We start from the raw sequence: 18,089 nt of genomic DNA on the forward strand, positions 1-18,089 counted from the left end.
GCCAAGTCATATTTTATACGTCAAGCACCTCCCAGTGGTCCCCACACTGCCCTTGAAGCTGGGCGGTGGTGAAGATGAGGGAGGGTGCCCTACACTGTGAGCTGTCCTGGGACCACAGCTTTATCTTGGCCAAGTGCTTGTACATGTATGTGGAAGGCCTTCTTTGGTCAGACTAGACCCTTCTTTTTCTGACAATAGAGGCAGTGCTGCTTGGGGTTTGAACCCCATCTCACTTTCTAGCTTCCAAGTGACGTGACCTTGGGGAACATTGACCCAATACTTACCTCGTGGGGGATGTTGAGAATTATGTGTTGCGGGGTCAGTGCTTGGCACCCTGTAAGCACCCTATTGAGGTAGCCCTTGAGATTGATAATAACTGGGCCTCTGTCCTCTGCTCATCACACAGCGGAAAAAGAGAAGCCACATTGTATCTTCACAATTCAGTTTCAAATTGTTCAGTGGTGTTTTATCACCTGTAGAATAGAGGCCAGAGTCCTTGGCAGAGCATTCGTGGCCCTCCATGAACTAACTGATCTACCCAACTTTAGCATCCACTGAAGTTTCCTCCCAAACCCCGCTGTTCTCTCAAGCTCCAGGCCTTTCTGTTCGCAGCTGCCTCAACCTTTACCAGGTGAATCCTATTCCTCCTTTAGGACATGGCTTTTGTTGCCTCTAATACGCTTTTTCTATTTCTTTCCTAATCTCCGTCTCAGAGTATTTGGACTTCTTGCTTCATCTTTCCCTCCCTTCCTCCTTCTCTCTTTTCCTTCCACAGATTTTCACTGGGTGCCCACTCTGCCATGCACTAGCTATGAGGCTCCAGGGCGGTAGTGACAAGCCAGGCTCATGGCTTTCAAAGAGCTCGCAGTACCAGCAGCTAAACCTACGTTGAGCTCATCATCACAATGCCATACATAGATGGATAATGTGAGGAGGGGGCTTGCTCTGGTCCCAGGGGCCCGGGTGGATTGCTTTGTTTTGTTCATTGTGTTTTTCCTAGTGCCTGGCAAAGATTCCAGCTGAATGTTTGTTGCATGAAGAAATAAAATTCCTTGCTGAATAATATTCATTCACTCATTCCCCGTTTCTCTTTGTGCCTGTGCAGGCCTCAGTGTCACCTTCTCTCCTCAGATTCCCCTTTCTTGATGTTCCCCATTTCCCTGACCCCTGAATTGTCAACCCTGCTCCCACTCAATGAAATGTGCAGTGGCTACAGTGCATGGCACCCAAAAGCACTTTCATCTTCCTCCTTCACTGATGTTTTTCTTACCCATCTGGACTTCCCACTTCTGAACCACCAATTAAGCAACCCCATGAACAATGATGTTGACCTTCATTGTTCAAACACAGGTTGGAGCAACTGCTTCCAGAACACTCATGTGAAGCATAATCCTTTCAATAGCTTGGGATGAAAATGACATAGACCTGGCATTACTGAGCTAGAGCCTTACAGGCTATTCCCTTCTCTTCTCTAGCTACTGCTAAGAGCTGTTTTGGTTGGAACTGCTGGGGCATGGTGATTAAGTTTGCATGCTGAAGAATGGTGGGCTTTTTTTTTTTTTTTAAGTTTGCAGAAGATGCCTGTGGTGTGGTCCATGTGGTGCTCAATGGGTCCCTCATTAAAGCCTTTGATGAAAAAAGGTACTCATTTCTTTGCATCCTATTTGCAAGTGTTAGCACAGCCTCCTATTGGATATTTCATTCCTAGAAGAATATGCTTTTCATGTTTAAGGTTGGTACTGAAGATCTGTGCTAAAAAAGGTAAAATTTTTGTATCCTCTGGAAAGGTTTGGCTTTCTAAGTCAATGCTTTTGTGTGGTTTCTACTTTGCCTAAAATCCTCTAAATGTCCTAATGGTCCCTGCACTGTGTCCAGCTCCTCCTCTTGACTTTTTGAGGCCTGGTGTAATTTTCTCAGCTCTCTCTCCCATATACTCCATCCTGCCCATTTCCCACCTTTGCTGATGCTGTTCCTCTGTATGACCTGCCCCCTCCATCCTTCTGCCTACATCCTCACCCCCATGAAGATCTGGCCTGACTCCTCTCTCTTCCATGAATGATGTGAGTCCCAATTCAGCAGTAAAGCTACTGTTGAGAACATCAGGGGTGGTGCTGGGCTCTTGGCCCTCATGATCTCTCGGCAGGCCTTATCAGCAATTTACTGCAGTGGTTAAAGGCGGGGACTCCAGAGGTCATGATGTATTATCTCTGTGACCTTAGGCAGGGCCACAGAGCCCCTGTAGCATGCACCTGAAGAGGTGATGGTGATGTGAAGAGTAGCTGAGATGTCTGAAGAGCGCTGGGCTCTGTGCCTGACAACAGAGGAAGTGCTCAATGAGTATCAGCTATTGTTCTCATTTAATCCACACCACCGAGTCTGGCCACACCAATGCCTTTCTTCTCTGACCGCCTTCTATATTTACAGTTTTTACCCCACTGATTACCTTTTCAGTCTTTGTTCTCCAATCTTTCCCTAGATAAGGCTGGACTGAGAGGCGGGAGCATATATTAATGTGCCCCTGGCACTCTAGGTATGCCAAATTAATTTTGCTTCTCTCCTGTTTTAATATTTAATTCCACAAAGAAGCATTTGTTCTCTTGTCTTCTTCTGACCTCAGCCATATGGGCTTTTGGGTGAAAGTGTTAACGTTCTCGAATTTTATAATCTGGTATTAGGGATCCAAGAACTTGCAACAGGAGTGGCAGCTGTCGGAGGCTAACGGGGAAAGTTCAGGACTGGGGTTCAGGCAGGACATCAGGGTCTTTCAAAGCAGAGCTTCTCAACTTTCCCTGAGCATGTGGGTCACCTGGGGACTGCTCAGCTGCACATTCTGATTCAGCAGGTGGTGGGGGGCTGAAGTTCTGTAGTTCTAACTAGCTCCCAGGTGATGCTCATTAAGTTGGTCTAAGGCCCACTCTTGGAATAGCAAGTACTTAAAGAATCAACATCAGGGCACAGATAAACAATCTCATTTTGAGAATCTTATTCATTGAGGGTCACGTCGAATGAGTAAAAGTGGCTATTTCTAGTGCAAACCAGGGGTCAATTCCAAAGGGTAGGTTCTAAGCAGTGGTGCCCTGCCTGTGGGCTTTTCACAGGGGCTGTGGGTGCCTGAACAATTTAATCTGGGGTTAAATGTTCTTTGTCTCTTCTATCTTAGCACTTTTGGACGTGTGGAAATCCGTAATTTGCATCCACAGAAGGTTCATACACTGCAGGCTTGGGTGATGCATAGCATTGGAGGAACTGCCAGGTATACGTTACTGCTTTGTACCCATTAGTGTCAGGGTTATTTTAGGAATCAGTCCACAAAAGAATCCACAGTCACAAGAATGCGTTGAGAAAAGACTGGCTCAGGAAATGAAGGGGCCTTACGCTACATTCAGCCCATCCCAACAACCTCTTAATTTTATCTCCATGATAGGTATCTACCTAGTTCACACCTTTGGCTCCCCTGCTACCCCGTGAGCTCTTAGAAGCCACCTGTGTTTCACCTCTTTATCCCAGGGCCTTGCCCAGGGCCTGCTACCTAGAAGAAACTAAGAGACTCAAGAAATGTTTGCGAGATCTTGTTATTTTAACACTTTCTTCTTTCTTGCCCAGCATCTCATGTTCGAGTTCCTCCATATTTAATCTGAAAACGATTATAAATGAAAGGAATATTACATTTACCTGCCAGGATAACTACAGGTAATTGATTTCTTCTTAAAGAGAAATGGTGTCTCGCCATCTGCAGGCATTTTCCCTTGGGCTTTGCTGGTGACCTGTGGTAATCTCTGTTCTTCCCCCAGCTTAGCCCAGAAGGTGTTCCCAGCCAATGGCATTCAATTGATCTCCTTTCCCCCTCCTTCTTTTCCTTCCCCACCCCGCCCAAGCAGCGATTTTCCTCTGAAGTTGACCCAGCCTTTGAGGGCATATTTTCTGGTTTCCCCTGACCCAGGGCTGACAGGCCTGCTAAGCTTTCTGGGAGCAGAAGTGCGTTTTGCCAAATGTAAAGAATTTGTAAAATTCTTGTGACGACGTAACTTTGCATGTGAAGTTTCTTTAGTTGGATCTCAGTGTAGATGCCTAACACTTGGTAAGTTGCCACATGGCAGTTTACCAAGCTTTATCTTTCTCTAATGAAAAAATGTAAAATCTTTTTAAAAACTTAGAAGTAATACATGTTTATTGGAGAAAAGCTTAAAATTACAGATAGGTATATATTTTTAAAGTCACCTGCAACTCTGTTATCAAAACTGGGACCTTGTCACTCATTTTTAAGTAATTGTGGCCAATACTTAATATAGGCAGGGATCCCTTGCTAGAAGCATCTTTGAAGATTTTCCCGCATATGATAGCTTAGAAAAAGACTGATGGAGAGAGGAAATTTTCTCAAAGAATGTAGAAGTGGAAATGCTAGAATGCTTTTCCCTTCTCCTTCCTGTCACCACCCTCTCCCACCGACCATATCAGAAAGGCAGAAGGACAGATTCAAGGAACATTCACTGAGAGCTTTTGTCTCCCAAGTGATCCAAATTCCCCATCAGTCAGCTGGCTTTAGAAAATAACACAAGCCTTCTACAGCAGTTAGATGGGAAAACAGACAGAACAAAGGAACAGCTATGAAAGAAATGTGGCAGCCATCTGACCAGTCTGAGTTATTCAAAGATATTTTGCATTGGGAAAATAGAATACTAAAACCTAGGAGAAGATTGGGGGATGTAGATGAGTTTTGTCTCCAACATTCTTTTATCTTTTTTCTTGCATTAAACATTCCCCTTTCTTTCATTGATGGCCTACTGTAGGCTCCAGATAAGCTCACTCTTTCTCCATCTGGGAAGAATATATAAGCATAACCTTCCATCTGGACTTGTATAGTGGCCCACAAAGGAAAGAAGTGATTTGTAAGCCAACACCTGTCATTCAGAGCATCTGCTCATGTGACCTTAAACTTGAGGATCGTATTTGAAATCACTGTTTGTTTTCTCCATCCATGAGGTGATAATATATTCGCATGGCTATCTGAATTACCAGACCCGCAGGGCCCCTTGTTGTATCTAAGAGTTTGGTGGCTTTGCAAGACAGCTGCTTGTCTCTAGGGAAGCCCAAAGTGGACGATAGGGACATAGACATAGACTGTCGTTTAAATCACTCCATCCCAAACATACCTCCCAATTTTAGCAAACTTTTGTCCAGCTGTTTTGGTGCGATTGTTTAATGAGCAAACAGGAATGTAATTACATTTATATAGATTAGACCTCCTAATGATTCCGCTGTTACCTCTTAACAAATCCCACCACTCAGACAAACATTATTAACATTTGGCTATATATCCTTTGAGTCTTTTTCCTTTTTTTCCCATATACACACTAACAATTCTGATAAAATGCATACAGAATTTCTTAACATATGTTTTAACTAGTGGAGTGAAAAGAAGGTAAAATATTCTTTTGGATTACCATAAAAATATCAAACGGTCAGCATGCTTATTCTGGTTAGTGCCCTCTAGTGGCGTATTAAGAAAAAATCTAAGGGGCACATTTCTCCCTCTGCATTACTTTAAAATACGCTCTGTCTCTATCCATCAATGTGTTACCCAACATATGAAAAGTGTGTCTGTTTTATTGGGACACTGAATATTAATGTTTACATATTTATGGGATAGATCATCTTAACAGCACAATTGCTGCTTCTTTTCCAAAACTGAATTCCCAATAAACTAGAAACTAATTAAGAAGCATATTCATATTCTCTTCACTTAACATAAAGCAAAGGTGGCTTCAAAAATCCTAAATAATCTTAGAAAGATTCCTTTTCCATAGCTGTATTTCCTTAAGGAAGAGGATACTTCTCCCCCGCTGGGATGTATTGATGTGGGGGATCCTAGGTTACCTTATTGGTGAGGATGGGGTGACTCTAAACTTAGAGCCACTGTGCCCAACTGGTCATGACAGTTGGCTAGAGACAAGCCTGAGATGGCCCATCCAAGAAGCACAGAGGTGCTGGTAGCTGCTTCTAAGGATCTCTTTCTTCCTTGACTCACATTTAGCAAAATCAGATTCAGGTCCAATTTAATGAACACTTTCCCCACTCTCCACTCCCCTCCTCCAAGTGCTCGGCACTCGCATTGGACCCTGTCACTTTGTTATCTTATATTTATGAAAATGAGAGTCATTCACCTGCTAGATATTTATCTAGGATTAGTTCTGTGCAAAAGTGGTGTGGTTCTCTAGCTGATGGCCTCCAGCCTTCTCAGCCTCTGGGCTGCCTTTGAGCCAACACTGCCTTAAGAAGCTTTTGAAGAGAAGAAAGCAAATCATCAATGGAAAATATGGGGAGCCCTCATCTCGGGTTGTTCCTTCTGCTGTTTCTTCATCATCAGCTGACATTCATAGCACATATCTGTGACGTGCAAGAGCCAGACATTCATTTTCATGTCCACATATTATCATCAAACATGCCTTCTCAGTAGTTATTTCTATGGCTTTACAAGTGAAATGAAGCTAAACTGAGCCATACTTTAAGTCATTCACTCTTGGACTTGACTTTTCTCCATGTTGTCACTGTAGGAGAGGAACTTGCGTGGGTGCTAAGTGTTCCATGCGTACTTTTGCTGCTAATGAAGGGGCTACTTTCCTGGTGAATTGAACCATAGATGTATTCAACTGCCACTTGATCTCCTTTTTTGCTTTCTTGCCATAGGCCTCTCAAGTTTCTTCAGTGTGTGAAAGATCCTGAGCATTCATCTTGTACATCCGAGATATGAGCCAATCTCACGGTTGTTTCAGATCTTTGAGCGCTTGCAGTCTGCATCAACATGTATGACTCAGCAGACACTCTGGTGGAGAGCAGAGGACCTGAAGGGATCGTCTGTCATCATGTGAACACTAGAGATGGAAACCTTTTCCTCCAAAGTCTTAAAATAGCATGTTATTGGCCTAGTTTTTATTTTGATCTCCTAATAATCAAGAAAAAAATTAATGTATAAAATTAGCATGACATTTTTATATTAATTTATTTCATTTTAATTTTTATATGATGCTTTTATGTTGTTTACATGTTGGTAACATTCTTTCTGTTGAAAAACGACTACGCCAAACCTCTCTTATTGGCAGAGGCAAGGAAAGAAAGGTAAATGCTCAAGCTGTTCAGAAAATGTTACATTTCCAATTGAATGACCTTGTCTCAGGATATATTTTTGTACCCTTCATACAGAGAGTTAAACTATAAATTCCATGGTAATGGGTCATTGGAAAAAGTATTCTGTAGAACATATGCTACCTATGTACTTGATGCTTTATCTCTAACCATTCCCACACCCCTATAAAGTTGACATTATTATGTCCCATTTGTTAGATGAGAAAATGGAAGCTCAGAGAGGTTATATAATTTGCCTAAAGTCATGCATTTAGTTCAAGGCAGAGGCTGAATTTGAACTCAGCTCTGTCTGACTCCAAAGTACGTGTGCTCTCTCTTTCAAGATATTTTTGATATTTCTCAATACCAAACCTACAGCACCTTATGTTCTCTTCTAATAAATGCATGTTGGATTAAATTGAATACTATAGAATCTGGAATGTGATTTTTCTGCATGACTTTAAACAGATACATTTTTTTCCCTCCTCTCCCTCCTCCTTGTGCTCAGTGTCTTATATATGTAGTAGGCAGTTAAAATATGTTCGTTCCTGATACTGGCAATTTATGTTTCTCCCTTTTTTTCTCGATTAGTCTTGCTTGGGGATTATCAATTTTATTACTCTTTCAAAGAACCAATCTTTAGCTTTGTTGATTTTTTCTTTCTATTTAATTTGATTTTTGCTCTTCTCTTTATTATTAGAGATGTAGAAATTCCTTCTAATTTCTTTGGGTTTCTTTATTGAACTTCTTGAGATGGAAGCTTAGAGCATTGATTTTTCAGCCTGTTTTTTTTCTTATACATACATTTAGTACTACAAATTTTCCTCTGAGCACTGCTTTAGCTGCAGCTCTTAAGTTATGATACATCTCTTTCATTATCATTCAGTTAAAAATATTTTCTAATTTCATTGTGGTTTAGAAAGATGTTGCTTAATTTTCAAACATCTGGAGATTTTCTAGTTTTCTTTTTTTAAACATAGATGCGTTAAATGAAGAATTGATGAACTAATTTGAGACTCCTTTGGGAAACCCACTTAGTTTGTTGAAAACAGCATAAATTTTGGAGTCAGGCATTTCTGGGTTCATATTTTGGCATCACTCTGTGATCTTGAACAAAATACCTAACCTCTCTGAACTTCAGCTTCCTTGCCATTCAAATAAGGATTATAAAATTACCCCCATTAAAGTGTGGTGAGAAGTAAATTGTGGTGAGAAAAATTGACGCTCTGGTGCAGTGCATTCTATGGAAGCAAGCACTCAACCAAGGTTGGCTCCTTTCTGTCTGCCCCTGATTGACAATCCAGTTTTCTTCAGGAGACCTTGCAGCTACAGCCACTGTGATCAGTCCAGAAGTTCTTCACTAGCCCCTTCTGCACTTAGGCATGTCCTCATGGGAATTTAGTCTTGGCTGAACAGGAGGATGGGTGCTTGGGACCGGTTCAGATTTGCGACAAGTTTCAATTAACTCTACTTGCAGAATGTCTTCAGAAATAGGGTCCTACTAATCCACTGGGTGACCTGGCTATTTTTCTCTCAAGACTCTGCCTTATTGTCAGGCTCACTTGCTGATTTCTCAACTCTCTAATATATCTTCCTTGTTCACCAGGATACCTCTTGGAGTGGCTGCCCGTGTCAGAAAAATTTTGTTCTTTATGTCCCCTTCCAAAGATGAAACAGAGTAGAAATTAATTTGTATGAGGCTTTCCCCAAGAAGACTCATTTGAGTGTTCAAGTTCAAAGTTGGTGGAGACCTAAGAGGAGGCTGGTCCCAAGGTTTCACACTGTGCCACAAAGGGCCCTGGGGAGCCCTGGAGGAGGTGGCTACAGGCTGGGTGCTCTTTTCTCCTGTACCACCTCTGTATCCTCATTACCATGATACCCCAATCTCTCTCTATAGTTCCAACTCTGTACCTTTGCCATCTCTAGCCCTAAGGACTTTCTGGCCTCCTTATAGGAATAGATCCTCCATATCCCTCTTCTTTTAAGTGATGTCTCTACTGAATTACTGATTGCTTATAAACTTCATGCTTTACTTATAACCTTGCTACTTCCTGTCTCCTACTCCATTCTTGTTTGCTCTTGAAAATCCTCTTACCATCCCAACTTGCACTCACCATCATACTTACCCAAAGGCTGTGGGAACAGGCCTTAATTTCCCTTTTCTAACTCCCTGAGGCTCACTATTTTTTTTCCTGTAGTGGTTCTTGACCATATAATGTTTGTGGTACACTTTCAGATACAGTTCTGAAATTTTAGACTGAATACTTGAAAGGATATGCACACACACATGTGCACACATATGTATATGTGTGTATACAATATATACACATACTTTCATGATCCAAAAATCACATCTCTCAATCCCCAGTAATTCTACATTCAATGAGTCCTTCTTTAGCCCTGTAGCACTGTGTTGACGTGTTTAGTGTCTCTTACATACCTGGCAGAAAGAGCCAGGTATATATCAAATATTTTGGCAAAATGCATTCTTTCTTTGGCTTTGGCTTGACAGCTTTCTATGCCTTTAGCTCTAGTTGGATCAAGCTCAGCCCAGGTCTGCACACTCCCTGCTAGACGGACGCAGCAGGAGCAGCATCAGCTTGCTTCTCGGCATCCCATTCCTCCTTAAAACAATTCCTAAGACTGTGACTTGAGGCTCTCAGGTAGAATCCATGCTACACAGGAGGACTCTGTTTTTGTGCATTTTTAAAAGGCCACTAGTTATATTCATTGGATAAATGTTTTGCACAGCAAATTAAAATTGTGTAAAGTAAAATGTGAAAGTAAACCTAGAGGATGATATAACTTTGAAAGGCATTTTATAAGTGCAGTGTTAACCCAGACATTTTCCTGTTAACCCAGTTTTTTAAAAATAGTGAAGGAACTAATTTATTTATACTACTAAGAGTCATCATTTTAATATATATATAACAATGTCTCACGGACTCAGTAGCCGGGTGCCGCCCGGGTGCTGCCCTGAGAGGCAGTGGTTGCCTGGCTCTCAGCTCACAGCAACAAAGCACAAAAGGCTTTGAACTGGTCCCTCACAGAGCATTTATCCTTGAACTTGATTCACATAGGTGCACATGACCATTCTCATCCTCTGATTGAAGTGCAAGCAGCACAAGCTGTGAAAACTGTGGAATTAAGAGACAGTTCATTAACTGGGCAAGTTCATTAATCTCTGTGAATCTCCAGTTTGGAATGTATTTATAACAGACATAAATGTATTATACAACAATAAAAGAAAAATAAAGGACTTTGTGGAGTTATTCTTAAAAATAGCTATCTCTGCAAATACTGCACGATCTCACTTGCATGTGGAATCTAAAAAAGTCAAACTTATAGTAAGAGAGAGTGGAATGGCGATTACCAGGATCTGGGAGTTGGAGGTGGGGGAGATGCTGGTCAAGGAGTACAAACTTTCAGTTATAAGATGGGTAAGTTCTGGAGACCTCAGGTACAGCATGGTGACTATGGTTAACAATACTGTATTGCATACTTGGAATTTGCTAAGAGAGTGGATCTCAAGTGATCTCACCACACGCACAAAGGGTAATGATGTGAAGTGATGGATATGTTAATTTGCTTAATTGTGATCATCATTTCACAATGTGTACGAATACCAAAACATCACATTGTACACCTTAAATATGTATTTATTTGTCAGTCATACCTCAAAAAAGCTGGAAAAAAACTAAAACAGTTACCTCTGGGGTTGAAGGAAGAATTAAATCAGCTGATGATGTACTGCAACAGGCAACAGATCTTTTCATCTACCCCCACCCCAAGATCAAGTGAGTTGGGCAGGTAATGAGAGGATGGGTCATCAGCCTGGGTGTGTCTTGTGGGTGAGGGAGGTGGGAATAGATGTCCAGGAGAGTTGAAACTCATAGTCTGTTGAAGACCTGAAACTTCTCACTCATTCCTCTTTGTCCTTTGAGACATCAGAGAAGGAATAGTGCTGTTTGCTCTTCAGCAAGAATCTCAGATTTGAGAATCACACAATGACACACCTTTGTTCTCTATTAAGAAAACTCATCTTGAGACCTCCCAGGAGTCTATGTGATGAGATAGTGAAATGTGTGATTCTTAATAATATATATAAATGTGAAACAACATTTAAAGCCTTGATGTACAATGCAGACCTAGCTAAGAGAAAACTAACATATGTTGTACTTGGCACTTCACATGTTGTATCAGCCAAAATACAACTCTGGCTGGAAATAAATTTTCCAGGGAATATCAGATGCTCATAGGTTCTCCAGGAGGGCAAGAAAACAGTTTGGAAGCCACTTAGTCAAGAGCAACACCCAAAATTACTCCACAGACTGGTCAGGTAGAGAAGTCATTCTTGCCCTAGGGACACTCAGCCGTCACTTTGTCACCACTGGATATGGCCACTGCTGTTTCTGGGAATAGAAATAACCAAAGGGGATGGTGCCTGGTAGATAGCACATGGAGCGTGGTGCCTGCCTCCTTGGCTCACCAGCCTCAGATTCACGGTTGTATGGATCCATCTGATGTATGGGGCTTGATATATGTAAAATGCTTAGAACAGAGCTCAGTTTCTCTACCTATAAAATGGGGGTGATAGTAGTGCCTCCTTCTTTGAGTTGTTTTGAGCCTTAAGCAGGATGATAGATGTACAATTCTCCTAACAGTGATTAACACATAGAACTCTATCAAGGTTAGTTTTTTAAATTAAAAAAAAAATGTTGGAAGCTATTTTTATTCTGGAGGAAATTCCTTGACAAGCCTACTTGGTCCAGAAGCTGAGACCCTGAGACCTTGAGGGCAGTGGAGAAGAGGGTAGGGAATGGCCCTCTTGCCAACCAACAGCATCAAGCTCACTCTCACAAGCTTTGAATCGTCCTAGAAGGTTAGTAGCTGCCCACCCGAGAGGCCTGGGCCAGCTATCCTCCTATGACCTTTCACTAAGAGCTGGCTCCCATCCCAAGCTGGATGTTGACAAACAGTATCAATAGAACCCTCTCCTCTTGCCAAATCTAAGAATTTAACATTTGTAATTTTCATTCTTCAAGCTCACCAAGAGCTCAACAACCTCCCCTGGCATTGCCAATCCAAGCCCCTGCACTCTTGACCAGGGGCCCACTACTCTGTTGACAGCAAAGGTGTGCAGCTCTCCTTGGTAGAATGAAATCAGAAGACAAAATGTGCTGGAAGTAGAAGTTCCCTCCCAGTGTAATGATACAACTGAAAGAACGTTGGAAAAGAGTGAGACTGAGAAGAAATGGGGTAGCTGGCCCAAGCCTTTGGTGCAAGAACAAATCTCCCTTTGTGAATGATACTTAATAATCTGTTCAGTTTCCACATGGTTGTCTTCCAGAGAATTTCCCTGAATGGGTAGAATAATCAGTTCCAAGTTGACTGCTGGAGGGAGAAAAGCCCCTTTGGGAGCCACTAAGTCTCAGTCCCTCTTAGCTACTCAAAGTCTTATGACTTTATCTGGCCCTGGGCCATAAAAATCACAAGCTTTTCCAGGGACACCTTGTTTGGACTGGTGAGGTGGAAGAAAGGAAACACTGCGGAGTCACGTTAGGTGTCCTTCTTGCTGTCAGCTTTCTAGAACATGGGCTTAAGTTATTGACTCTGTACTGTCAGAGGGAATTATTTTGAAGATGTCGTGTTTTTAAAGTGTCACCCATGACCATTAACATGTCAAATGCTTTCACAATAAAGGTAACAAAATAGACATTTCTGTAATAATTTATTACGGAATGATGAAAGAGTCATGGAACATCATGGCTGCAGAGCAGTAACTGAACTCCTTCCCTTGACAAGTGAAGAAACTGAGTCCTTCTCCTGGGAGTCATGGAGGGCAGGTGTTGAGTTGTAGGCAGTAGCTTGGGAGTCAAGGTTTTCCTCTCTCGATGGCTCCTTTTCATACCACAACATCTAAGAACCCTCAAATGAGAGTGATGAAGATTGCTGACTGTTGTCTAATATCTTTATTTTTTGTAATAAATAGTATTCTCCCACCCCCATTTTTAACCAGGAACATGGTTTCCTGGCCATAGAATACACTCCCAGCTCAGTGGCTGGCTCTGGCCAATGGGATGTGAGCAGATGATCAATGCAATTGCATTGTCATCTTAAAGACAAAGACACTTGCCTGAGATTTCCCTTTTTTCCCCTTCCCTTTGCTGAAAAACAGTGAAACTCCAGTAGCAGCCTTAGACATGGAGATGGAAACTCCAGGTAGAGGATGGCAAATCTGAATGGTCATGGAGAAGAGACTTCCCTTTCCTTCCCGCATTCTGCTCCACTTTCACCCAGAATCTCAGTTTCAAGATGGCAAGATTCGGTCTGCTTTGTTCACTGCTTCATCCTCAATCCTGGGGCACATAATAGAAACTCAAAAGTATTTGATCTCAGAGCTCCTGTCTCTGTGACGCCCTGTTTGATTCTTGCCTCTGCATCTCAGTTCCCTCTTCCAGAGTTGGCTTTGCTGGCTGCTTCAGCCTCACTATTAAATAATTGATTTACTATTTACTCATTCAATCATCAATATTCATTGATCCTTTTCTTGGTGCTAGGTGCTAGTGATAGAATATTGATGGACACAGACATGGGCTACCTCCATGGAGCTTAAGGCCTATTCCCTGTGGATTCAAGAGCGAATCTCTTTATTGTAGCTCAGACCTGGCCAAAGTCATTACCCTGTCCCTCTTGGCAGCAGCCCACTGTGTTTGCTAGGAAACTGGTCTTTCATGAGGGCTGGGAATGAGACAGGTGAGACTGTCAAGGACACAGACATGCTCCATGAGCGCAAAGCACATTGCTGGATGGCAGAAGGCAGATGATGACAGCTTCCAAAAAGGGGAGATTGATAGTTTTCTTTTAAAATGGTTTTATTAACCAAGTTACGATTTCTTCAATGTACACAATACAGATAATAAAAAATAAAAATAAAATCATTGATAATCTTACCACCCAGGGGTAATCACTGCCAACACCTTGTGTATATATTGTACACTTTTCACTTTAATCATGTTTTGCATAGAAAACACTCACGTACCAGCTAGGAAACATTTTTTTACATTTTAGAATTTCTGAAACCAGTATGCATCTTAGAATCAATGTATTCAGAAAGCAATATGTCATGGTTTAATTGGCAGTATCTTTCTTCTTAATGATGAATGAATTAATAGTCCATCTTACAATTGATGACTTCTTAGCTCTAACGAAATAGATACATATTTAGAGAGACGGGATCATGCTATGTTACCTTACAGTGACATGACTTTTTCAATTAATACGTTATGAACATTATCCTAAGTCAATAGATAGAGCTCTACATGCTCATTTTTAATTGGTGAAGAATATTCCACCACATAGTTGTACTGTAGTTTACTTATCCATCCTCTATTTTGGTACATTTATTTTATTTCTATTTTTTAAAAAAAGCTGTAGTGGAAGAGGCTGTGTGTAGTGGGGGAGGCTATCCATGTTTGGGGGCAGGAGTTATATGGGGACTGTCTGTAGTTTCTGCTCAATTTTGGTGTGAACTTAAAACTGCACTAAAAAATAAAGTCTATTAAAGAGAAATAAAAAAAAAAATTATGAACAAATGCAAGTCTCACGGCACCAGCCCCAGATTCAAGGGGTAGAGAAATACCTCATGATAGGGGGAACCGCAAATTCACATTGCAAAGGAGTGCATATACAGGAACAGTGGGGACTTTGTAGACGTTGTTTTTACCGACGACCACACTTGGGAAGGTATTAAACAGGGGAGAGGCATGATCAGATATGCAATATGGAAAGATCACCCCGGTGACTTTACAGAGAAGGAATTGGAAAGCAGCCTCACTGGACATAGAAAGAATATCAAGAAGCTATGGCCACAATCCTACTGGGCAGTGGGAGTCTGAAGAAGGATGAGTGACTGAGAATCTGGGAAGGAGCAGCCAGAGCAGTAGAAGGAAAGCCACTTAGAAAAGCAGAGAGGAGGGGAAATGTTCAAAGATGATTGAAATGTCAGAGATGATAAAGGTCAAGATAACCATAGACAGAAAAGATGCCCTTGTAATCGGCATCACGGAGGTTGATGCATTCTTTTTGGAACACTCTAAGAGTTACAGGTGGTCGAGGAATTTATGGGAGGTTTAATGAATTAAAGGACTTCAGAATGCTCTAAATCTACACAGAGGCATCTGAGAAATGCGAGACTGCTTGTGATTCCCCTCTACTGAGGAGGGGTTGCCTGCAAACCCCTCACAGCGCCTGAGGCTCTTCAGTGTTCTGGTGACAAGGACGGACTCAGCAAACGGACCCCACTGGAGGTGTGGGAACCTGAAGAAAGGCCACGTCTCACCCGGGGAGCTGTTTTTGAATAAGAAATTAAAACTTGAGTGGTGAGAAGAAAGGTAACTAAGACCAGTAGTGACAATCAGGGGAAGCTTGTGGCCCCGTCTGTCTGCAGGCCACCCGCGTACCACCTTCTCCCTCCGCCCCAGCCTTCTAGCTTCCCCAGCGCTTGCTCTTGCCATAACCCCTCAGCACACGCTGTTCTTGGCCTGGCACACTCTGTCTGGCAGTAATATTGAGTGGTTGAGTAAGGCTCTGGGCAGGACGCTGGGCTTAAATCCCACTGTGCCTCTTACGAGTTGTGTGATCTTGGCTAACATTCTCTGGGCCTCGGTTTCCTTAAGCATAAAATGATAAATCTTGGCTTGCCATGTGGATTCAATAAATGGCTGCTATTATTGTTATTGTTGTTATTTTCTAGAGCTTGTTCTGCCTTGCAGAGTCCCCGTTTGAAAGAGGAAGGGTGAGAGTGGGAACAAAGTGCCCCTAGAGGGCAGCACACAGCCTTCACAGAATGTGGGAAGGACTATGCTGAGGATTCTAGCTCTTTCACCCATTGACTATAAGTTTTTTGTGCTTCAGTTTCCTGGTCTGTAAAATGGGGATAATAATAACTACCTGTTGGGTTGCTAGCAGGCTTAAGCATTAGCAGAGATTAGATTTATCTTCAAGTGACAGAAACCCCATAATAACAGTGGGTTAAATCTGATAGGTGTTTATTTCTCTCATGTAAAAGCCCAGAGGGTAATGGTCCGGGGCTGGTGGGATGGCTCTGCTCTGTAAGGTCCTCAGAGACCTGACCTTCTTCCTCATCACTATAAGGCCATCCTCTTGTTTTCATGGTCCAAGATGGCTTTCCAGCCATCAAACCCATGTTCCAAGCAGCAGGAGGGAGGAAAATCGATGACAAAGAGCAGAGAGTATCTCTGCACTGTCTCTTGAGGAAGTTTCCAGAAAGCTGCCATAGGACACTTCTGATAACACTCCACTGGCCCGAACTTACTCATGTGACTTCACCCACCAGACAGAAGGCCAGAAAATGAAGGCTTTATTCTGTCCAGCCATGAACAAGCTAAAAATGCTGTTCCTTTAGACGAACACAAGAATGAGTATTGGAGAGACAGCTAGCTGGTTCTGGCACACGCGTGCCATTTAATCCTTGGCACGTAGTGAGCGCGCGACAGATGTCTCTTGTCATCATTATTATTATCCAATGACATACGCTTTGCTCCTGTGAGGATCAGTGTGGCCTCCTCAGTAGAAAGACTCTCAGCTCTGAGGTTCCTGGGACTCCACTGTTCTGGTCCCCGGAGGCCAGGAGCAATCCTGTGACTGTGAGGCCAGATGTGTTCCCCAAGATATCCCTCCAAAGGCTTCACCCAGGTGTTTTAAATTATATGAAATTGTGTTATTTCTATAAATTGGGACATATGCTCTTCAGAATGTTTTGGGGTGAAAATGTCTGTGGTCTTCACGGTTTAAAAGAGAGTCTAGTCTTTGAATCGAATAGAAAGTTCATTGTGTAGTTTAAAAAATACCTGAGAGAAATATAGTTTATCTGAATAAATTATATATGGAAGAAAAAAAGTTGGTAGAATTAGATGGAAAGCCGCATAAATGATAGTGTTTGAAAATGTGGATATTAACATGTCGTTTTCCTCTTGAGTTAATTTAACTCAAGTAAGATTAAATTTACGAGATGTCACCAAACTGGGCCTGTGCTTGTATATTTTGAATCAGAAACTTCAAAATGAATATGAAATGTCAGAGCCAGGTAAGTAGTGTTTTCCACGTCCATTCTACTGGGCAGAGTCAGACTAGGGAGAGTTGTGAGAGTCACTGAGGGCACAGAATTTAAGGAGGCAGCACTCTCAGGGTCATGCAAGTACCAGGTGTGTGTGGGGGGTCTCATTCACCTCACTCTAGTCCTGTCCCTGCCATTCAATGGATAGTGTTTAAAAAAAGATTATTTTTTTGTTGACTTTTTAAAGAGACAGTCTTTTCTTTAAGGATTTTGCATTGAAAAATTCAAAATGTGTAAAAGTTTTAGAATATACCAATTAATATTTAAAGAAACTGTAGAAGAATCACCAGAAATAATCTGAACAAATGAGACAATTCAGTTAATACTATTGAAACATTACTAAAGTAATTCCAGGAAACATGGTTTATGCAATACAATAAAACCACTTAGATACTGTCAGATAAGAAAATTGCCTTCTCACTTTTTTAAGTGGTATAAATAATTAACAATATTCAATTACTTCTGTTCTTTTCATGAATTCATGACTACATAAAAATTAATACAGCAATTCATAATGTAATATATCTTCTCTTTAAATGTTTCTTACAAAAGTGTTGTGTTTTGTTTTGTTTTTAAGAGATTTTTCATTCACAAGTTAAACAACAATCCATCCAAAGGAACTGGTAACTTATTGGCTCAGAGCAAACAATGAGTTCAGGATGCAGCAATCGCTATTTCTAAAACACAAAACAGGGAAAATTCTCAGAAGGTACATTGCAAAAAGCTCTACTCCACATATGGCCACAAAACTGGAACATTCGACAATTTTACTGGTGATGTCAATGGGAGTCCAGATGTTCCCAAATTCTACTACGCGACTTGAACTCTCATT

General features: G+C 41.7%; 1 protein-coding gene across 1 annotated transcript in view; it reads left to right on the forward strand.

The window, feature by feature from the left end:
- The window catches only part of CD38 (CD38 molecule), a 51,483-nt gene extending 41,105 nt beyond the window's left edge, over positions 1–10,378 (forward strand). Inside the window, exons 5-8 of the mRNA XM_014788883.2 lie at positions 1,568–1,641; positions 3,161–3,253; positions 3,604–3,690; positions 6,685–10,378. Of these exons, the coding sequence (XP_014644369.2) occupies positions 1,568–1,641; positions 3,161–3,253; positions 3,604–3,690; positions 6,685–6,748 (318 nt within the window). The 3' untranslated portion in view covers positions 6,749–10,378. The remainder of the gene's footprint in view (positions 1–1,567; positions 1,642–3,160; positions 3,254–3,603; positions 3,691–6,684) is intronic.
- The last annotated feature ends 7,711 nt before the right edge of the window (positions 10,379–18,089 follow it).

This window comes from Ceratotherium simum, chromosome 8, assembly GCF_057802395.1.
Source record: "Ceratotherium simum simum isolate JZ-2026a chromosome 8, ASM5780239v1, whole genome shotgun sequence".
In the NCBI taxonomy this organism is placed as follows: domain Eukaryota; kingdom Metazoa; phylum Chordata; class Mammalia; order Perissodactyla; family Rhinocerotidae; genus Ceratotherium; species Ceratotherium simum.